The sequence below is a fragment of the Zea mays genome, chromosome 1, assembly GCF_902167145.1.
Source record: "Zea mays cultivar B73 chromosome 1, Zm-B73-REFERENCE-NAM-5.0, whole genome shotgun sequence".
Lineage (NCBI taxonomy): Eukaryota > Viridiplantae > Streptophyta > Magnoliopsida > Poales > Poaceae > Zea > Zea mays.
In genome coordinates this window covers 295,654,340-295,677,651 of record NC_050096.1, presented here as the reverse complement: position 1 = coordinate 295,677,651, position 23,312 = coordinate 295,654,340, and the positions used below count along the sequence as shown (strand labels likewise).

Here is a 23,312-nt window from a genome sequence, read left to right as displayed (position 1 = left end):
CTAAACCCTGCAACATCCCTTTCTTTTTTTGAAGTTTATCATGTTTCACAACTTCTTTTCAGTTCTATTACAGAAATCCAAAACTTCCCATTCTTTCCAATGCGTACAGAGCTTGCATCATTGAACTTCATGTTTTTAGCTCCGTCCCATTTTAATGTGTTGTTCTCCTTTCCCACTTTACATTGCTTATATACAATAATAACTTATTAGCTTCCAAGGTCGTAGATCCTTCAAAATTGTTATTACAAGAACAATACAATAGTTGCATACTTTACCTCCATAGCTTTCTTACTTCTCTTTTTTAATCTCTGTAAAATAATACGCTGCTATTCAACAACTCATGATGTAATGAGCCAGACATACTTGGAATGATCAATGAAGTTTCTGAAATAAATCCAATACAACTAAGCGGAAAGTCATCTATCTATCGGAATGCATTCATCAAGAACCTCAGGTTTGTTATATGATATTCTCAATATTACATAAAACTACATCTAAAAGATATGACTTTCTGTATTATAAATAACTACTACATCATGTTACTCTGTTTTCCTATGATGACATAATTAAAGTTACTCTTTGGGGAAATCAAGCTCTAAAATTTTCATATGAAGCTATATATGATCAGCAAATACAACATGTTGTTGTTCTATTTGTTGGATGCTTACCGAAGGAATACAAAGGTTTATATTGCAATTTTAAGCTACATTATTTTAGTTTGCTTGCTTTCCACACTGCACACAAATACATTTTTACTCATTGAACTTCCTTTCATTCACCATTTGTGAGCAGGATCTGTATATCTAAGTGGTGGTGCAGCTTGCCATTGGTATTTCAATCCATCCATTAATGAAGCTCGGCCATACTATCAAAGGTAGATTTAACATATAGACAACCAAAACATAAAAAATACCATCCTCGCCTCACTTTTCATATTAACCATTTAAGAGATATTTTCCATGTCTCCAAAAATTACAGGATTCATAATGAAAATATAACAATCAAGCTCCCTCCACTAACGAACGAACCAACAATGTTTGTTAACCCTCCTGAAACACAACACAAAGATTTGAAAGAGCTATTAGAGTCTAAACCATTGGCACTACCTGTAAGCATATATGCATTTATACAATATACAAACGAATTTTAAAAAATTCAAGTGAACAAATTCAGATATATGGTCATTAATGAGTTCCTTTTTTGGAATAGGAGAAGGTTTTAAATGCATCGTAACCATTATAAGATTGCTTGATGATCAGCCATGGTGGTACAAAGCATGTAATACATGTCCAAACAAACCATCCATGCGGTCATCATTGTCATCATTAGGACATGTGGCTCGACAAATGCTATTCTAAGGTATACATAATTAGGCCATTATTAGATATACAAATCAATCTATTATTCACCTTGCTGTTTACATTCCTTCCTAATCAAAACTTTCACAACTTCAATATATTTGTATTTCAAGGTACAAACTCAATTTCATGGCTGCTGATGACACGGCTGAAATGCGAATGTTTTGTTTCGACAATGTTGCTAAAAGAATCATTGGAAAAACATGCACTTTTCTCCTAACATCAGTTACAAACACCTCAAATATCCCTCCTGATTTAGCAGCCATTGTGTCTATCAAATTCACATTCGTAGTTGTTTATTGTTGGGGGCCTTCGGCTTCCGAAGGTCCTCAAAAACATGATTTGACAATGTTTTCCAAGTGAAATATATGAACATGTATCTTCGGAATCGGGTCACGAGTATACAAGAGTATGGTCAAGACGAAGCTTGAATAGGACGGAAGGTGATCATGACGAAGGATAAGATGATCATGAAGCTATGCGCAGAAAAGCTTCGACATGACACCAGAAAAGGGGAACCGACTTAAGAATGAAAAGTCAAATTAGACCTCGAAGAATTACTATAGAATTATTGATAAATGTAAAGGGCATTAATGTAATTCTACATGGGCTGCGTCCCGTGCCTATAAATAGATGAACAGTACTCCCGTACTGTTCACGCTGACTTGGCATTCGCTTTTCACATCACGCTTATACCTTTACTTTTCGTCAATCCGAAGGTACATTTATAATCTGTTATTATGAATTTGATAATGCAAAATAAAATAAGTTGATGATAATATCTGTATTATTATTCGTATTTCATATATGTATTCTTCTTCATCATCTATCAAGCTTACGAAGGTCTCTTCCTTCATAACCTTCGTCTGGAATTCATTATATCCGAAGGGACATAATGTCTTCAAGGACGAAGGACTTTAACATTTAACACTTTTTATGTTGCCTTGTTCTTAACTCTTAGCATTTGAGAACAAGTCCCCAACATTGGCGCCCACCTCCGGTGAACTCACGTCCACTTTTTGAGTTTTGAACATCTTCGGCAAGCATCACCTTTGTCATGCCGCCGAAGAAAGCTTCAGCCACAGGGGCTGCCACTCTACAGTCACTGGATCCCAATCAGGATGTCCTTTCTCTTAGGGAGGCCCGAAGCCATAAGAGGAAGGCCACCAGTCCAACGCCTCCGGAGGACGACTTGGATCAAGAAATCCAAAACTTGGAGATGCTCCATCAACAGGTCCAACGGAAGAAGGAAAAGATGGCTCGTCTAGCTGACCTACAAAGGCAGATAGACGAAGCCTCTGAAGAAGTTTGTCATCTTGCTCAAGATGACCAGAACCGAAGGCCTCCGCGCAGAGAGCTTCATCAGGAGGGCTTCTACAACGAGGACGACTGGTATGAAGATTTCCATCATGGAAATTTTGCTTTTGATGATACTTCTCCTCTGTCAACAGAACTGCAGGCTACACCTTGGCCCCAGTCTTACAAGCCACCCCAGCTCCCCATGTACGACGATCATTCAGACCCGAAGCAATTCTTGATGAGCTATGAAGCAACCATATCTTCGTATGGTGGTAATACGGCGGTCATGGCAAAGTCTTTCGTCATGGCTGTCAAGAGTGTTGCACAAACCTGGTACTCCTCTCTTCGGCCAGGGACAATCACCTCATGGCAAAAGCTGAAGAACATGTTGATAACCAGCTTCCAAGGGTTTCAAACGAAGCCAGTCACTGCTCAAGCTTTATTCCAGTGCACCCAGGACCACGAAGAATACCTTCAGGCGTATGTCCGAAGGTTCCTGCGTCTGAGGGCACAGGCACCAACAGTGCCCAATGAAATTGTCATTGAGGCCATGATCAAGGGGCTTCGGCCGGGACCTTCAGCTCAGTACTTTGCCAGAAAGCCTCCTCAAACTTTGGAGAAGTTGCTCCAGAAGATGGACGAGTATATTCGAGCTGACAATGATTTTCGCCAAAGAAGGGAGGAAGCATTCAGGTTCTCTGAAATGACCAGGGGCTTCGGAGGAAGATTCCATCCGAGGCACGTCAGGTCAATTCACAACTCTACTCAAAGTGATGATAGAGGGAGTCAACAGCAAAGGCCACAGTACTCCTCGCAAGCTTCGGGGCAGCAGCAAAGCTCTTTCCGACCGCCAGCGCCAAGGGGCAGAGGCGCCAGGGGCTTCGGGGGAAGATTTGGGGATCAGCCAAGAAAAATTTACTGCCTATTATGTGGTGAAGACAAGGGCCATACCACCAGGATGTGCCATGTTACCATCCAGAAGCAAAAGGAGATAGCAGAAGCTGCAGCGCAACAGAGTCAGCCGAAGCAAGTCATGCATACTGCTTCGTACCATTCACCTTACATTCCAGAATATATAGGCAATCACCCTGCAGCTTCTGTTGCTTCGGCAAGTCAACCCCAAGCATCTTGGCAACAGCCTCCACCGCCACCAAACAACGCAACGAGGTCAACAGCCAGAAGGGAGTCAGCACACTCATCTTCAGCGGGACTTCAGAGAGGAGTCCGAAGCTCACACAGTCAATAGCACTGTGCCAGAGTCGAAGCATATTTACTGACAAATATCCTACCGCGACAGCAGCTTTTCGCATTTTCGCATTTCAGTCTTACTTTCTTTTTAATAAGGAACAATTATGGGAAGTTTAAGTGTTTTTTATCGTTTTTCAATCTCTTGTAACAGTTTCGCTTTTTACCATAATGAAAATATATCTTCTCCATAGGCTTAAGTTGTAGAAGCATAAGAATTTATGGTGGCAAGGGGGGACCTTCGAATTATCAAAAATTTGTTCTAAGGAACGCAGTGCAATTTCTTCGAAGCAGCAAAAAGTTGTTCCTAAGGGAGCATAGTGTAAGTTTTCTGCTCAAAAGTCGTTCCGAAGGGAATGCAGAGCTTACAGCGAAAAATAAACGCTAATTCCGCTGAAAGTAAAAGGCGAAGAAGCTCCTAAGGGAGGCTTACAGCAAAAAATAAATGCTGATTCCGCTGAAAGTAAAAGGCGAAGAAGCTCCTAAGGGAGGCTTACAACGAAAAATAAACGCTAATTCCGCTGAAAGTAAAAGGCGAAGAAGCTCCTAAGGGAGGCTTACAGCGAAAAATAAATGCTGATTCCGCTGAAGTAAAAGGCGAAGAAGCTCCTAAGGGAGGCTTACAGTGAAAAATAAATGTCGACCTTCGGCAAATATCATTTTGCATAACATCACATCATTACATCATTTGCATAGCATAACATCATACATCATAGTGCATCAACAACGCAAGAAGGGGGGTCTCAATATTGATATTCGAAGATCGTTTTGAAGAAATAGTGACACGGCACAAACAATAGCCATCGAAGAGTTATATCTTCGTCAAACTCTGAAATGGAAGGATCTATTGATTATTGATTTTACGAGGATTGGTTACTGATTTTATGAGAACATGGATATTATTTACGAAGCATGAAAAGAAGGGAAGGTGTTTTTTCGCCGAAGGCTCAAAAACGGTATGTATATGATGTTTCATGCATCGTAAAGAATAGAACTATAACAGCTAATATATTACATCCAAAGTTACACAATATTACACATGATTCTCAACAGACATTACATTCTAAATGTTTTTACAACATCTAATCTTCCTTTAAGACTACTTCTGCAGCTTCGTTTAGAAGCTGATCAACAACTTTATCCATGATGGCTTTGGCCATTTGTCTAATTTCGTCATCCCCCTTCGTGTGGGGGCCCGGAGATGGCTCAACAGGTTCTGAGGGAAGAGTAGATACGGATTTATTACTATTACAAACCGTGAACAAGTTCGAAATCAAAAAATTACAACAAAGAGTCAAAAACCACTAGTTAATACCTATTTGCCCTTCGGGCTCTGCGCTTTTCTCAGCGGCCTCTGCTACTTTTCTAGCATCGTGAATGTCTTTTTCGCTTTTTTGAATAATTTCTTGGGCCATTTCCCGACCACCATTGTCCCAGATGTCGGTGAAATTTTTTTCACCGACCAGGCTTGCTTCGGCCGAGGGGTCTTTTATATCTTCGGAGGATAAGGCAGTTTCGGATTGTGCCAAAGACTTCACATGCTCACAACCTTTCCTCTCCAAAATAGTAGCAATCCCCCTAGCACCCGAAAAGGCACATATGTCTCCGCGGCTATTCAAAATTTCCTCAAAGGCCTCAGCTTCGTGACTGATCCATTCAATCGGGCCTTCGGGGTTACCCCTTGTGAAGTTTTCCTCGCTCGAGAATGCACCAACGCTGGCGAAGCTAGTTTTTATTTTCTTAGCGCATTCTATAGATTTGTCATAGCACCTTTTCTTGGATGCACGAAACTCTTCGACGTTTCTTTCTAAATGATTTGCCCACTGATCGCTAAGTTCTCGTTTCGTCTCTTCAAGTATGCGTTCTTCTTTAACTCTGGCTAACTATTTCCGAAGATCCTCGATTTCGTGCTTCTGAGCCTCAGCTTGAGCTTTAAAAGTAGCTTCGTCTTCCTTTATCTTATCCACCAATGTAAGCAGAATTTTATCTTTTTCCAAAGCTTCGTTCCTCAGCTTAATAACCTCTGTTCGTAGGTTGCTGAAAGCAATATTATAGCTCTCGTCTTCAGCATTCTTTTGCGCTCTCAAAGTGTTGCTAAGTATTAAACCCTATATGAAAAGAATTAGTATAAGAATAAAAGAATAATTCAAAAATTATAAATTTCCAAATATATAATTTTCATACCTTCAGACTATTATATGCAAGGCTATCTGCAAGATCGTCCTTTGTCATAGCGCAGAGGCCAGCTTCAAGCTTCGGGAACCCCATACTTCTAGCCATCTCCCGGCAGACAGATAATTCTTTGTTGTCTGGGAGGCAGTATAAGAAGTCATCCTCGTCTGTGCCATTGAATACTAAGGCCCCCTTTGGATACTTCAGTTCTCGGGCATAGTGATTAGCTTCAAAAATCTCTTCTTCAGATAATCTTTTTCTCGAAGCATGTCGTACAATATAATCGAGGGCTTTGGAGGATGCTTCGGGGGCAGCAGTGCCAGTTTCTTCAACCAAAATTGGCTTTGCCATTTTTGTTTCTTCGGCTTCCAAGGATTTTACCTTGGTGGGCTCTGAAGGCCCAGCTTCAGTTTCAGATTGTTGCTTTGAAGCTTCGGCAACAAAGGCTTCAGTATGCACTTCGGAAGTTTCAACAATTTTCTTCGGAGTTGTGCTTGAAGACTTAATTGTCTCCAAAACATCCAGCACATTAACCATCCTTTTTCTTTTTGGGGTCACTGCTGGACCCTTTTGGCTTTTTGCTACCTCAATTTTTGCTGAAGGACTTAAAACTTCTGATGTCTTTGTTTCTTCAGTCCTCGGTTCTTCTGTTTTTTTCTGTTGCTGGCACTTCGGCCAGCTCTTCGATTTTTGGCAGCGGAGTTGGTTCTTTAGCTTCGGTGGCCGAAGAGGTCTCACCGACAAACTCAGGCACTGTGGCCGGTTCAATATAACGTGGCCGGTGTGTGAGAACCTTTACCCTTTTCCTCTTCGGCGCCGGCTCGCTAGGAGCGGCTGAAGCAGTTTCCTTCGCAGAAGATGTATTCTTTCTTTTTTGACCCCGCGTTGGATAACGGTAGTCGGGGTAGACAAACCCAATTGCATCAAATACTCGGTTGAGTCTCTTCTTCTTTCGGCCTCCGAAGGCCGCTGATAATGCAGTATCTTTGGCCTTTGAGTATACCCCAAGCAATTCATCACTTATGGCCTCAATACTTTTCAACCAGTCATCATCTGGCTCAACGAACTTATCTCCGTATTTAAATGTGTATTTTAGCCTGACTAGTCCACCTTCGTCAGTTTCTTTAATGGTCTCCTTCGGCATTTTGTAACATCCCAATTTTTTTAACTTTGGAATAAAGCTTAATTTAAGATTATTAATTGCTATGTTAGCTTAATCTAAATTATACAAGCCAGGACCTTCATCAGTTAGCTCTCGCTATTCTTCTAATTGCTAGCCCAAGCTTGTCATTCACGATGGTAAATTCTAGCAAATGTCTGATGCCCACCCGCTATAACGCATGCCAGGCAGAAGGAGCCCACAACCACCTATGGCAGAACGCATGCGTGAAGAAACCACAAGCCTGTCTCTAGCCGCTTTGGTATTTGTGCATCCCGGCAAGCCCCACCTACACCCTCTGCCCTGAGACAGCCTTATCGTGCACGCCGAGCTGCTATATTAAAGTGTCGTGTCGCGGACCTTGAAGTGATGCCTCAGTGCAGAAAGCCACTCTGGCAAGACCACGTGCACCCGACTGAGCACACGCCAGCCACTTGTCGCAATCACAACTAAATGTATGACGCACCATGAGCCAAATAATTACAGCCAGCCATATAAAATAATAACACTATTTTACATAGGCGTTATCACATACTAAATAATAATTAGACAAGCTAATTCCTTCTCTCATGATGATTTTTGCTCATTCTAGTACCAATAATGTATTCTATTCCCTCCTATTGGTAGCCTCATCCACTTATACGTAAATGAAAGGCTAGGGCCTTTAATGCCTAGCGTCATTGCCCTCTAGTGCGATAGCAAGACTACGTGAACCAGCAGCAGCCTGTCCCTTTCCCATAACCAGCCCACGTGATCCACTCCCTGCACACGCAAAAGCCTGTCCAGGAACAGCTCGTGCAAGCACGCCATGGCAGCACCAACACCATTTACTCGCATCCGACGGCAGGGACCAGCCCCCCCCCCACGCTGCCAGCCGTGAGTAGACACTTCGGGCAGGGAGCAGTCCATCAAGCTGCGTGCAAAGTGACACCTCAAGCAGAGAGGGAGCAACAGCTCGGCCACTCACAGTGCGCCGGCCAAGGTTTTTCCCAGCACGAACCACCTTTCGTCGCCTATAAATTGAGCTGGCGCGCCACCGTGATGCCTTGCACCTTTCTAGCCCATAGCCGCTACGCCACAAATAAGAACTGAGCTCGTCTCCTCCCTTCAGCTGAACAAACGACCCCGTCGATCTTCCTCCGTAGCCCGTCCCCAGCCCGAGTAAACCACAGAACCGATTCCGGAGGAGAACCCGGAGGAGCCGGGAGACGAGGAACAAGACGCCGCGGGCACGCACGTGAGCGAAGGTAAGTCTCACCGACCCCTTACGTTGATCATGTTTGCTCCTAAGTGAGGAAATAAATAAAACTTGCTAGACATAGGCGTTGCATGAGATAACACACCTGATACTGAGCGAATGAGAGAAATCATGGACTGATGCCTTGATGCATGTTGACTGCATGAATATTAATACCTTGATAATTGATGAAACTAGATCGGAATGAAACCAGAGCAGTATGGTAAGTGTTGGAGCATGCGCTATCGTGGTGGTAGACTTGCGACTGAGTTGCCGTGGTGACATCTCGGGTTGCTAGTTTTGGTTGGTGGCTGCTCTGGTAAACCATAAGGACTATGTGTTGTGGTGCCATCTCACCTAACTTATTTCCAGTGCGACCACATGAGCTTGTATGGGAAAGCCTTAGCCTAATCCCACTGGCTGGCCTGATAGTCGTCCGAGGTGGATATGTTTTGGGTTGGAGACCTGAGTGGTCAGGACCCGGGGTTTGTGGGCGACTAGGCGAGGTGGAGCCATGGCTGGGTGTCGGCTATGACAGAGCCGTCTTGGGATGGTGATGTGCATGTGGGTACAGCGCACAACCTCTGCAGAGTGTATAATCCATTCGAATGGTCCGTGTCCTCGGTATAGGATAGGTTATGGTGTGGACACTTCAACTAGTTGAGCTACCTAACTAATGAGATGGATAACGAGCAAGGATATAGTTCCAATATTGCATTGGTTAATCGTGTTTATTGATCATTGCATACTAATCTGTAACTCCCTCCCTGTAAGGGCGAGGTGGGACTTGCTGAGTACCTTTGTGCTCACCCGTTGTTTTTACAGAGGATCCTGATTTCGTACCCGAGGAGTTTTGAGTAGTTCGTGCCCTATACCCAAGTTTGGTGTGGTGCCATTGCTGTAGAAGCCACCATGTGGGAAGAAGAGACTACCCTCATGTTTATCTTATCGACTATAGTTCTTCTAGTTTATGTTATTATTGTAATCGAATGTACTAAATAAAGCTCTGTATGACTGTGGCACCACTTGTGTAATGTATTTCACCAGAGACTGTTTTCCTGGTGCTTAAATACATGTTTAGCTTCGGTTGTTTAGACCGGGGCGTTACAAGTGGTATCAGAGGCATACTTGGCTGTAGGGCGCGAACCGTTAATCAAGATGACCGTAGGAGCCCTAGGATGGTTTACCCTTGAAGACCAAATACTCCTTGAAAAAGAAACCATATCCTTGTTATGCTAACCTTATCCTTGAAGTCAGATGGCCAACGATTGGATCACCACCTACTGCATCAATGAAGATGGATTCCCCAAGGTGCTTTATGCTGCAACTGTCCGTCTGGGTATTCCGGAGCGTCCGGAATACATGAGCCGCGAGTTCACAGAGCATGGTACCGAAAGCTGCAAGGTCACCGTCCACATTGGCGCAAGTGACAAGTACTTGGAGATGCAACCCTGGAGCGTCACCGCCACTGGAAGCCGTATGCAAGACACCGTCCAACTTGTAGCTCGGAAGGCATTGAAGTACTTGTGCCAGATGTTTGAGTGGCACTTGGGCTCCACCCCTATGAAGTACTTCCCTCCACTGGATCGTAACCGTCCTGCTTGGGCGGCAAGGATCCGTAACTTGGGGAGTACCACGACCGAGAAAGACCCCACTGTTGTTGCTATGTCTGGCTATCTGCTTAGCCTCGACGATTTATGCGACCAACTGCACCAGCATGTGAAGGACCTCATCCAACGCGCTGAGAAAGCGGAGACCTGTTGGCATAAGGCTAAGCTTGCCTTAGCTCAGGCAGATGCCCGAGCGGCCGAGGCAGAAAGCCGCCTTGCTGTGGCCGAAGAGGACCTTAGGGAGCAGGCAAACCGCCATAGTCAGCTCCTCAGAGGTGTCTACCTAGTGGACCGTGCCAAGCGCAAGGAACACCAACCCAGGACCGCTGCTGAGTCACCACCACTGGAGGGAATCCCTTTGTATCCTTTGTCCCACCCCCGCAGGAGGATTTGTGAATCGGTGCCACCCACACCTCCCGCGTCTCCTCGTGAAGCCGAAGGAAGAGACCCCGAAGACCGTGCCATAGGGACCAGTAGCCAAATTGTTTCGGCCGACCCTTAAAAAGTCGAGCCATGAAATTGTACCCTATTGTGTCATGTATGCCTGCATGTTGAATGAATGCTTGTGTGATGTTTGAATGCTTTCACTTGTGTGTATTGTGTAAGATAATATATATATACACCCATAAGTATACCCCAATAATCTACTAGGGGAAGTAACCTAATCATCCCTACCCTTGACCACAGATGTCTCGCCGTTCGAGCCGAGTTCAGGGACTCCAAGCTCTAGAAGGTGGAGATGAGGTCAACCAAGGGAATCAGGCTGCACGTAATGTGATCCCAGATATGATGCAAAATGGGCAGCTACCCCCACCTCCACGCGCACCCGCACCCGTGGACCTGGCTGCTGTAATGCAACAGCAGAACCGGATCCTAGAAATGTTAGTGACCGCCCTCACCGCTCAAGCTCAAGGGAATCAAGGCAACCTCAGACTAGCAGCTCCCCAAAACAATAGCAAGATTGGAGATTTCAATCGTCTGCAGCCACCCAAGTTTGGAGGTTCTGACAACCCAATGGAAGCAGATGATTGGTTAAGGGAAATAGAGATGAAGTTGGAAGTTGTCCATGCTGATGATAGGGACAAAGTATTGTTGGCTATGCAACAGTTGAAGGGACCAGCCCTTGCTTGGTGGCAAAGTTATAGGGAAGTTAATGAAGATGCTGCAGAGATGATTTGGGCTGACTTTGTCAAGGTTTTCAGAGAACAACACATTCCCAGCAGTGTGATGAAGCTCAAGAAAGATGAGTTCAGGAAGCTCCGTCAGGGTGCCATGTCCGTGACGGAGTATCTATACAAGTTTACAGAGTTGTCACGTTATGCCCCTGAGGATGTCAACAATGATGAGAAGAAGCAGGAAGCCTTTCTGGGTGGTCTTAACTCTGAAATCAAGACCCTGGTTGAAGTCACCACTCATAATGACTTTAACACCATGGTCAACAGAGCTATCACCATTGAGAGAAATAGGAAAGCAGAGCTCAATGAGCGCAAACGTCGATTTGAGAACAGGAAGCCTCAACAGTCAGAAAAGTTCCAAAGGACTCAATTTCCTACTTACTCAGTCCATCAGAGCCAGAGTGCATCGTCTTTCAAAGCTCATCCTGGATCTTTCCAGAAGCCAGCTCAGTCAGCCCCAATTGCAAAGACTCAAAACACCTTTCAAACTCAACAGTCTGCTGGAAGAAGCCAAGTGAGCAACCCAAGAGCATGCTTCCACTGTCGTGAGACAGGCCACTTTATTGCCAACTGCCCATACAAGAACCAGCCAGCACCATCGGTCTTCTCCAACTCTGTGAATGGACCAAAACACCCAACTGGAGCCAACCGTGCTGCACCAGCAAGAAGCCAACAAACATTTGGAATGGGCCAAGGTGAACCATGTCCAGGCAGAAGAAGTAGCTGAAGATGAACCAGGAGTGATTTTTGGTGAGTTCTTGGTCGACTCAGTATTAGCTTCAGTGCTGTTTGATTCCGGAGCATCACATTCCTTTATATCATCACATTTTGTGGAAAAGAATGATATACCTACTATAGCCCTTAAGAGGCCACTAATGACCCGTTCCCCTGGAGGTCAAATACCCTGCCATTTGGGTGTTATAAACATCCCTATAAACCTAAGTGGGGTAGTCTTCCTTACCGACTTAGTGGTGCTTGACTCTAAAGGGATAGATGTTATTCTCGGTATGGATTGGCTCACCAAGCACCGAGGTAACATAGCTTGTGTCGAGAGGGTAGTAACGGTTACCAACCACCAAGGAATAACAATCAGATGTAAGATCTACCCTAGATTGTTAAACTATATGGTGTATAACCTCGTGATAGAGTCAGTAGAAGATGTGACAATCGTCCAGGAATTTCCCGAGGCGTTCCCGGATGAACTACCTGGTATGCCTCCAGAACGAGATGTGGAGTTCACTATTGACCTGATCCCCGGAACCAAGCCAATAGCAAAGAATGCCTACCGGTTAGCGGCCCCGGAGCTTGCGGAATTGAAGAAGCAACTTGGAGAACTTCAACAAAAAGGATTTATCAGGCCTGCTGCCTCTCCTTGGGGAGCTCCAGTACTCTTTGTTAAGAAGAAAGATGGAAGCATGAGATTATGTGTGGATTATCGAGACCTCAATGCAGCCACCATCAAGAACAAGTATCCTCTACCTAGGATTGATGATCTGTTTGATCAACTGAAGGGAGCCAAGTACTTCTCCAAGATTGATCTAAGGTCAGGATATCACCAGCTTAGGGTTCGACAAGAGGACATCCCAAAGACAGCATTCATGACCCGCTATGGACAATACGAATTCACAGTTATGCCCTTTGGTCTAACTAATGCCCCCGCCTTTTTCATGACTCTCATGAATAAGGTATTCATGGAGGAGTTAGACCGATTTGTCGTAGTCTTCATTGACGACATATTGATCTACTCAAAGTGTGCCGAGGAACATGCACAACATCTCAGAGTTGTCTTGAGAAAGCTCATAAAACACCAATTGTATGCCAAGTTCAGCAAATGTGAGTTCTGGTTGCAAAAAGTCACTTATCTAGGTCATGTTTTAACGGCTGAAGGTGTTGAAGTAGATCCAGAGAAGGTGAAGGCAGTATCGGAATTGAAACAACCAACCTCAGTGTCAGAAATTAGAAGCTTCTTGGGATTGGCTGGCTACTACCGGAGATTTATTGAAGGATTCTCTAAGATAGCCCGACCCATGACCGAGTTGCTCAGGAAGGACAAGAAGTTTGTGTGGTCGGAAGCTTGTGAGAAAAGCTTTCAAGAGTTGAAGAAAAGATTAACCTCAGCTCCAGTGTTAGTATTACCAGATAACCAAAAGAGCTTCGTCATCTTTTGTGATGCATCAAGACACGGTTTGGGTTGTGTGCTTATGCAGGAAGGAAGAGTAGTATCTTATGCCTCACGGCAATTAAGAGCACATGAGCAGAACTACCCTACCCATGATTTGGAACTAGCAGCAGTTGTGCATGCCCTAAAGATTTGGAGACATTATCTGATTGGGAACAAGTGTGAAATTTACACTGACCACAAGAGTCTCAGGTATATCTTCACCCAATCGGATCTCAACCTTAGACAAAGAAGATGGCTGGAATTGATCAAAGACTATGATCTAGAAATTCACTACCATCCAGGGAAGGCTAATGTAGTGGCGGATGCGCTCAGTCGTAAAGCGTATTGCCACCACTTAGTCACCCAAACCCCAGAACTAACTGAAGAAATGAGGAAGCTGAACCTGAGGGTTGTACACCACTCTTCCAACTACAACCTTAGTGTTCAACCTATCTTGGATGATCAGATCAAGAAAGCACAGATGGAGGATAAAAGATTATTACGGATTAAAGATAGTAATAGTGAAGGCAAGGCCCCAGATTTTAGAGTCGATAAAGATGGAACCTTATGGTTCAAGAAAAGATTATGTGTACCCAAGCAAGGCCATTTCCGTAAAACCATTCTGGATGAAGCCCACAATTCAGCTTATTCTATCCACCCCGGTACTACCAAGATGTACTTGGACCTGAAGGAGAGATATTGGTGGAATGGTATGAAGAGTGATATTGCTCGATTTGTCTCCCATTGTGATGTGTGCAGACGAATCAAAGCTGAGCACCAGAAGCCTAGTGGCTTACTTCAACCATTGCCGATCCCAGTGTGGAAATGGGATGAAGTCAGTATGGATTTTATCATCGGACTACCAAAGACTAGAAATGGTCATAATTCAGTTTGGGTAATAGTTGACCGACTCACTAAAGTGGCACATTTCATCCCTGTACGCACAACATACGGAGGAGACAAGTTGGCCAAGCTATATATCGACCGCATCGTGAAGTTGCATGGAGTACCCAAGAGGATTGTGTCAGATCGAGGCACCCAATTCACTTCAAGATTCTGGAAGAAGCTACATGAAGCCCTTGGTACAAAGTTGGATTTCAGTTCAGCTTATCATCCTCAGACCGATGGCCAGACTGAGAGAATTAATCAGATCCTTGAAGATATGTTGAGAGCATGTGTCCTTTCATATGGCAAGGATTGGGAAGATAGTCTATCCTATGCCGAGTTCTCTTATAACAATAGCCACCAGACAAGCCTGAGAATGTCACCATACGAAGCCCTCTATGGAAGGAAGTGTCGCACCCCTCTCATGTGGTCCGAAGTGGGTGACCGTGTTATTGAAGGACCGGACTTCATTGCAGCAGCAGAAGACAAGGTTGCAGAAATAAGAGAGAATCTAAGAGCAGCCCAGTCTCGTCAGAAAAGCTATGCTGATAAGAGAAGGCGCCCCCTAAGCTTTAATGTTGGGGATCATGTGTACCTCAAGGTTTCTCCAATCCGTGGCACACGCAGATTCCAAGTGCGTGGGAAGTTAGCCCCACGTTACATTGGCCCTTTCCTGATCGTCAAGAAAGTGGGAGCAGTGGCCTACAAGCTGCAATTACCTCAAGAAATGTCAGATGTGCATGATGTGTTTCATGTGTCCCAGCTTAAGAAATGCCTAAGAATACCAGAAGAACAAGTGACTCCACAAACAATCGATCTACAGGACGATCTCAGATATCAAGAGGTTCCAGTAAAGATTTTAGATACTGTAACAAGAAGAACCAGAAATTCAACCTTCAGAATTTGTCGGGTTCAATGGAGCAGACATTCTGAGGCAGAAGCAACCTGGGAAAGAGAAGATGCGCTACGAGCAGAATTTCCTAATCTTTTCTTAGACCAAGCTGAATCTCGAGGGCGAGATTCAACCTAAGTGGGGTAGGTTTGTAACATCCCAATTTTTTTAACTTTGGAATAAAGCTTAATTTAAGATTATTAATTGCTATGTTAGCTTAATCTAAATTATACAAGCCAGGACCTTCATCAGTTAGCTCTCGCTATTCTTCTAATTGCTAGCCCAAGCTTGTCATTCACGATGGTAAATTCTAGCAAATGTCTGATGCCCACCCGCTATAACGCATGCCAGGCAGAAGGAGCCCACAACCACCTATGGCAGAACGCATGCGTGAAGAAACCACAAGCCTGTCTCTAGCCGCTTTGGTATTTGTGCATCCCGGCAAGCCCCACCTACACCCTCTGCCCTGAGACAGCCTTATCGTGCACGCCGAGCTGCTATATTAAAGTGTCGTGTCGCGGACCTTGAAGTGATGCCTCAGTGCAGAAAGCCACTCTGGCAAGACCACGTGCACCCGACTGAGCACACGCCAGCCACTTGTCGCAATCACAACTAAATGTATGACGCACCATGAGCCAAATAATTACAGCCAGCCATATAAAATAATAACACTATTTTACATAGGCGTTATCACATACTAAATAATAATTAGACAAGCTAATTCCTTCTCTCATGATGATTTTTGCTCATTCTAGTACCAATAATGTATTCTATTCCCTCCTATTGGTAGCCTCATCCACTTATACGTAAATGAAAGGCTAGGGCCTTTAATGCCTAGCGTCATTGCCCTCTAGTGCGATAGCAAGACTACGTGAACCAGCAGCAGCCTGTCCCTTTCCCATAACCAGCCCACGTGATCCACTCCCTGCACACGCAAAAGCCTGTCCAGGAACAGCTCGTGCAAGCACGCCATGGCAGCACCAACACCATTTACTCGCATCCGACGGCAGGGACCAGCCCCCCCCCCCCCCCCACGCTGCCAGCCGTGAGTAGACACTTCGGGCAGGGAGCAGTCCATCAAGCTGCGTGCAAAGTGACACCTCAAGCAGAGAGGGAGCAACAGCTCGGCCACTCACAGTGCGCCGGTCAAGGTTTTTCCCAGCACGAACCACCTTTCGCCGCCTATAAATTGAGCTGGCGCGCCACCGTGATGCCTTGCACCTTTCTAGCCCATAGCCGCTACGCCACAAATAAGAACTGAGCTCGTCTCCTCCCTTCAGCTGAACAAACGACCCCGTCGATCTTCCTCCGTAGCCCGTCCCCAGCCCGAGTAAACCACAGAACCGATTCCGGAGGAGAACCCGGAGGAGCCGGGAGACGAGGAACAAGACGCCGCGGGCACGCACGTGAGCGAAGGTAAGTCTCACCGACCCCTTACGTTGATCATGTTTGCTCCTAAGTGAGGAAATAAATAAAACTTGCTAGACATAGGCGTTGCATGAGATAACACACCTGATACTGAGCGAATGAGAGAAATCATGGACTGATGCCTTGATGCATGTTGACTGCATGAATATTAATACCTTGATAATTGATGAAACTGGATCGGAATGAAACCAGAGCAGTATGGTAAGTGTTGGAGCATGCGCTATCGTGGTGGTAGACTTGCGACTGAGTTGCCGTGGTGACATCTCGGGTTGCTAGTTTTGGTTGGTGGCTGCTCTGGTAAACCATAAGGACTATGTGTTGTGGTGCCATCTCACCTAACTTATTTCCAGTGCGACCACATGAGCTTGTATGGGAAAGCCTTAGCCTAATCCCACTGGCTGGCCTGATAGTCGTCCGAGGTGGATATGTTTTGGGTTGGAGACCTGAGTGGTCAGGACCCGGGGTTTGTGGGCGACTAGGCGAGGTGGAGCCATGGCTGGGTGTCGGCTATGACAGAGCCGTCTTGGGATGGTGATGTGCATGTGGGTACAGCGCACAACCTCTGCAGAGTGTATAATCCATTCGAATGGTCCGTGTCCTCGGTATAGGATAGGTTATGGTGTGGACACTTCAACTAGTTGAGCTACCTAACTAATGAGATGGATAACGAGCAAGGATATAGTTCCAATATTGCATTGGTTAATCGTGTTTATTGATCATTGCATACTAATCTGTAACTCCCTCCCTGTAAGGGCGAGGTGGGACTTGCTGAGTACCTTTGTGCTCACCCGTTGTTTTTACAGAGGATCCTGATTTCGTGCCCGAGGAGTTTTGAGTAGTTCGTGCCCTATACCCAAGTTTGGTGTGGTGCCATTGCTGTAGAAGCCACCATGTGGGAAGAAGAGACTACCCTCATGTTTATCTTATCGACTATAGTTCTTCTAGTTTATGTTATTATTGTAATCGAATGTACTAAATAAAGCTCTGTATGACTGTGGCACCACTTGTGTAATGTATTTCACCAGAGACTGTTTTCCTGGTGCTTAAATACATGTTTAGCTTCGGTTGTTTAGACCGGGGCGTTACACATTTCCCACTTTTCCACAAGTGGCCATACTCTGAAGGCAATGTGTTCTTGGACCAAATCCCTTGTCCCAATAAAAGAGCAAACAACGCCGAAGGCTCTCTGGCATTCTTCGACTGCTTCATTCATTTCCACCTTCGGTCTCCGGAGGCCGAAGCGTTGCCAGATAGGGCGCATAATGATACCTTTAATATCTTCCCGTGATTTCAAGTCATTCTTCACATAAAATCATTCCGTCATCCAGTCGCCGGGCCACCTCTTTCGAAAGGTTGGCACGGGGCAGCTTGACCCAGACCGGGCGCCGAAGCTGTAGCAGCCAAAATTGTTGTGATACTGCTCTTTACCCCAGGGTTTTGTCTCATACAATAGCTCATGTATGTTGCAGAAACTTTTTGCATTAGGTTCCAAACCTTGGCTCCTCACGACCCACACAAAGATGCTCATCCTTATGATTGCTTCGGGGGTAAGTTGGTGAAGGTAGATTTCAAATATCTTCAGTATTTCCACGACAAAATTGCTCAAGGGAAATCGCAGTCCAGCCTTTAAGAAGCTTCGGAATATCACGACTTCATTTTCCTCGGGAGTCGGACAAGTCTTCTCTCCTTCATCAGCCCTCACAACAGACAAGTCCCGAAAATATCTGCCCCTCATATTGACAAGATGGTTTTCTTTAATACTGGATTTACCAAATACCGCATGGCTTGGTCGACAAGGTCGATCTTCGGAGTCTTCGTCACCACTATCCACATCATAACTGTCACTGTCACCAATATCTTCAGATAAACCCTCCAAAATCTCCCTAGTAATCTTCTCTGTATTAGTCTTTGATATTGATTGAAGAAAGCCCATATGCATCTCCTCAGAAAGGCTTAGCTTCGAATCACCAACAATTTTCTTATCTTCAGACATCTTCGCAAACGCTGAGAAAGTGCTCTCGAAACCGAAGCTTAAAAATTTAAAAAGCCAAGCAAGTGTTGTTGCGCGCAGGCTGAAAGTTGGGTGAGTAAAAGCAGATGGCAAGAGAGCATGCCAAATAAACTCGTGGTGAGCTCTTATTTATACACCTAGTGCGTTGAAAACTGGAGGGTCCCGCTTGTCAAAGACTGTTGCTATTCTAGCAAAGGGAAGGTGTTTTTTTCGGACCTTTGGCTTAAAGCCTTCGTCCATGTCGCAATATGAATTTATCATTCCAGCAAATTAATATTGCGAGGTGCTACTGTTGGGAGCCTTCGGCTTCCGAAGGTCCTCAAAAACATGATTTGACAATGTTTTCCAAGTGAAATATGTGAACAGATATCTTCGAAATCGGGTCACGAGTATACAAGAGTATGGTCAAGACGAAGCTTGAATAGGACGGAAGGCGATCATGACGAAGGATAAGATGATCACGAAGCTATGCGCAGAAAAGCTTCGGCATGACAGCAGAAAAGGGGAACCGACTTAAGGATGAAAAGCCAAATTAGACCTCGAAGAATTACTATAGAATTATTGATAAATGTAAAGGGCATTAATGTAATTCTACACGGGCTGCGTCCCGTGCCTATAAATAGATGAATAGTACTCCCGTACTGTTCACGCTGACTTGGCATTCGCTTTTCGCATCACACTTATACCTTTACTTTTCGTCAATCCGAAGGTACATTTATAATATGTTATTATGAATTTGATAATGCAAAATAAAATAAGTTGATGATAATATCTGTATTATTATTCGTATTTCATATATGTATTCTTCTTCATCATCTATCAAGCTTACGAAGGTCTCTTCCTTCATAACCTTCGTCCGGAATTCATTATATCCGAAGGGACATAATGTCTTCAAGGACGTAGGACTTTAACATTTAACACTTTTTAAGTTGCCTTGTTCTTAACTCTTAGCTTTTGAGAATAAGTCCCCAACATTTATAATCTAATGTCTTTTCAAAATCAAGAAAAAGAACTCCTAATCAAGTCAGTCGTAGCTTCACATGGAAGAGACCTATCCTTGCCATCAACCAAATTGAGAATTCCAATGCATCCGTCAACTCCAGCAAAACTTCTATCCAGAACAAGACAAGCAATTTCACCCTCTACGGCACTATCCAACCTATCTACAGTCATTTCTCTAGAAGTAAGTCAGACTCACCGTGTTTATTATTTTATTTTTTAACTTATTTAAATTAACATGTCTCTATGCTTACACATTAATTTACATGACAACAACATAGCAGCTTCAAAGTTGGAGACTGTCTTGAAGACCAAAATCCACAGTCTTTTGAATCACCACCGAAAAGGTACTAAAATAAAATGCATTAGATGGTTATCTTCTCGGTTCTCATATTTATCATCTCAACATTGTCTTTGAATCAAGACTAAGTACAAACCTTTAAGATTTGATTGCGGTGAGGATGCGACTAACAAGGATAAATGTATGATTATTTTACTCATTTTCTGCATTATGTAAATAGCCTATTTTCTCGCACTGTGCAACTGCCCTCAGGATACACCAGCTAATTATTGTTACTCTACGTTAAACAAAAAATGATGCACTAATGAACCGAGCAAATAGTTATACTAGCAGCTCGAAAAGCACCTACTTCATTAGTCATCTAACCATACACCGTTTCAACAATCTCTAACAGGAAAACCATGATATATATAAATTCTGATCTTCGCTATTTTTTTTAAAAAATATGTGACTATTGTTCGTAACCTTCATTTTTTTCTCCAACACAAAAACATTCATTTTACATGAATTGACCAAGCTTTTTTTTTCATGTAGGATCTATTGTCCATGGAAAGAAATGATGAGGCTGGTGTTTCTAATCTTAGTCACTATGCGCACCAACTTTTGTCTAACACAAATGTTTATGCCTTATTTGGAAAACAATATCCAAATATATTTTGTCTATGCATCGTAGACTTAATGGTGTTGAAGACATGCTATTTATACGTACGTCGACACATCCTATGATGACCATATTACGTAATAATCACTATTATCTTTCTATAATGACCATATTACATAATGATCACTACTATCTTACTATCTTCCTATTGGCTAGTATGCTACCAGCAAGAGTCGATAGAAATTCTCAGAGCAACACCATTTGCAATTCGCAATATGCTACCAGCAAGAATCGATAGAAATTCACAGTGCAACTACGTTTGCAATTCGTAATAAGAATTCGCAATATGCTACCAGCAAGAATTCAATTCACAGAACAGAGCATCGTTTGCAATTCGCAAATATGCTACCAGCAAGAATGGATGCGTATCTGAACGCTACAGTAGCCAGGTAATAAGCAGCGGGCAGACGAACCAAACGGCTGTAAGGTCTAGCCTCGATGTGTGCCGGTCGAAGGCGGCACTCCCAAATCATAGCCACATATCGGGCAGACGAACTTTTTGGCGTAGCACCGGGCGCAGATGTCCAAATGGTCGTAATGTCTAGCCTCGATCTGTGCGGATCGGATGCGGCACTCCGAACAGAGCGGGATGTCGGCGGCAGGTATGTCGTAGTAGCCGAACGTCCGCGGCGCGACATCCTGTGGCCACGCCCGCGACGCGAAATGCTCTCGCCCAGCCCGCGGGGCGACATCCTCTCGCCACGCCCGCGACGCGACATCCTCTCGCCACGCCTGGAATAGGTCCGGATAGAAGTCGTCGACGGGGTGCACGCCTCTGTCGCCGATCGCTTGCATGCCCGATCCTGCAACGAACAAGGTCTCCAAGTCGTCTATAATGCTGGAGATGTCTGGGTCTGCGCCGGGTGCAGAAGAGGAGGCGGAGGTGAGCGCGTCTAGCTCTAGCGCGCGGTCGGCGCTCGTCGTCACGCCGGGCGCGAAAGAGGCGGTGGAGATGAACGCGTCCGGCTCCGGCGCGGTGTCAGCGCTCGTCGTCACGCCGGCCGCGAAAGAGGTGGTGGAGATGGACGCGTCCGGCTCCGGCACGGTATCAGCGCTCGTCGCCACGGCGGGCGCGAAAGAGGTGGTGGAGATGGACGCATTCGGCTCCGGCGCGGTGTCAGCGCTCGTCGCCACGGCGGGCGCGAAAGAGGTGGTGGAGATGGACGCGTCCGGCTCCGGCTCGGTGTCAGCGCTCGTCGCCACGGCGGGCGCGAAATAGGTGGTGGAGATGGACGCGTCCGGCTCCGGCGCGGTGTCAGCGCTCGTCGCCACGGCGGACGCGAAAGAGGTGGTGGAGATGGACGCGTTCGGCTCCGGCGCGGTGTCAGCACTCGTCGCCATGGCGGGCGCGAAAGAGGTGGTGGAGATGGACGCGTTCGGCTCCGGCGCGGTGTCAGCGCTCGTCGCCACGGCGGGCGCGAAATAGGTGGTGGAGATGGACGCGTTCGGCTCCGGCTCGGTGTCAACGCTCGTCGCCACGGCGGGCGCGTAGCCTGGCGCGTCGGGCACCAGCGTGGTGTCGGGTGGCGGCGTGGCGGCGACGGCTATCCTGTTGTCCGTCCGGGTTGAGGCCACGGTGCTCGACGAGAGGAAGGGCCTGGTCCATGCCGACGTAGGCGGCGACGGGTTCGCGGTGGACGACCTCATCGGGGCGAGCGCGGACGTCGGGGCCGGTGCGGTACCCCACCCCGAATCCAGGTCCAGGCGCGACGCGTAGGAGACGTGCTGGGATAAGCCCACGGGGTTATTCCGGCGGGGCTGGGAGACATCCGCGGAGTTCCGAGTCCGAGTCCGACCTCGACATCTCCTCTGGTGCGCGAGGGCGAGGGAGATGTTGGTGGGCAGGGGGACGCGTTTGGTGCCGCCCCAGAGGGTGTGGTATATTTGAGATCGTGTGTTGGAGCGGGAGACGCCGGGCGCGGTGGCCGAGGCGTTGATGGCGCCTGGTGCGACGCCGAGGGCGGCGCTCGTTGTTGGAGCGGCTTCACGGGTGGGGAGCGGAGGATACGTCGTCTCGTAGAGGGACTGAGCGGCCAAATGATCGGTATCTTGGTATTCAGAACGTGAAGCGGTGGAGGGCGAAGTTGACGAGGGGCTGGAGGAGGAAGACGCCATGGTGGTTGGGCCGTTGCGGGGAGGGGATGAAAGTGGGGAGAGGGCGGGAGGTTTGGTTTGGTTTGGCGTTTGGGGTTTGGGGTTCTAACGAATCGCTCGCTGAGTCGGTTGTTTTTATAGTAGCCTGCCCGAGTGCCTGTGCTGCTCCTGTTCGATGTGCAAAAGGAAATTGGCGAAGAAGAAAAAGATCGAAACGGGACATCCCCTCAAGAACATTCATGACTTGAATGGAAAGGGCAAACAGCTGCAGAGATCACAAAACATGCACATGAAAATCCACTCAAGAACTCTTCAAACACCGGACGCTGCTAGCCAAAATGGCTCGCCCGGGCTAGCAAGCATCTCGTGGAGCCAACACTGCAAAACTTCCAAGCACGCCGGGAAAAAAGAATTTAAGTGGCAATGGCTGAAGTCTGGGCCTGGCTTCTGTCAATGGTGCACCGTAGTTTGTCCTGTTGGGCCGTTGTGTTTGGGCCGCGTCAGCTTTCCTTTATTCAGATGATTAACTGAGCTTATATTTGAATGATCCTGAGTCATTTGTAGCTAAACCCATGCCACTGATAATGAAGGTAACCTTTTGCTCCCAGGAAGAAATAAAGGAAAG

At 45.9% G+C, this 23,312-nt stretch overlaps 1 protein-coding gene across 1 annotated transcript; it reads right to left on the bottom strand.

Moving 5' to 3' along the window:
• Positions 1 to 20,809: 20,809 nt before the first annotated feature.
• LOC100501785 (uncharacterized) lies at positions 20,810 to 22,776 on the bottom strand. Its single transcript, NM_001196443.2, has one exon. The coding sequence runs from the start codon at positions 22,706 to 22,708 to the stop codon at positions 21,023 to 21,025; it is 1,686 nt and encodes a 561-aa protein (NP_001183372.1). The 5' UTR covers positions 22,709 to 22,776; the 3' UTR covers positions 20,810 to 21,022.
• Between the last annotated feature and the right edge of the window lie 536 nt (positions 22,777 to 23,312).

Coding starts and splice junctions, on each gene's coding strand:
- LOC100501785 (NM_001196443.2), bottom strand. CDS start 22,708: ATGGCGTCTTCCTCCTCCAGCCCCTCGTCAACTTCGCCCTCCACCGCT.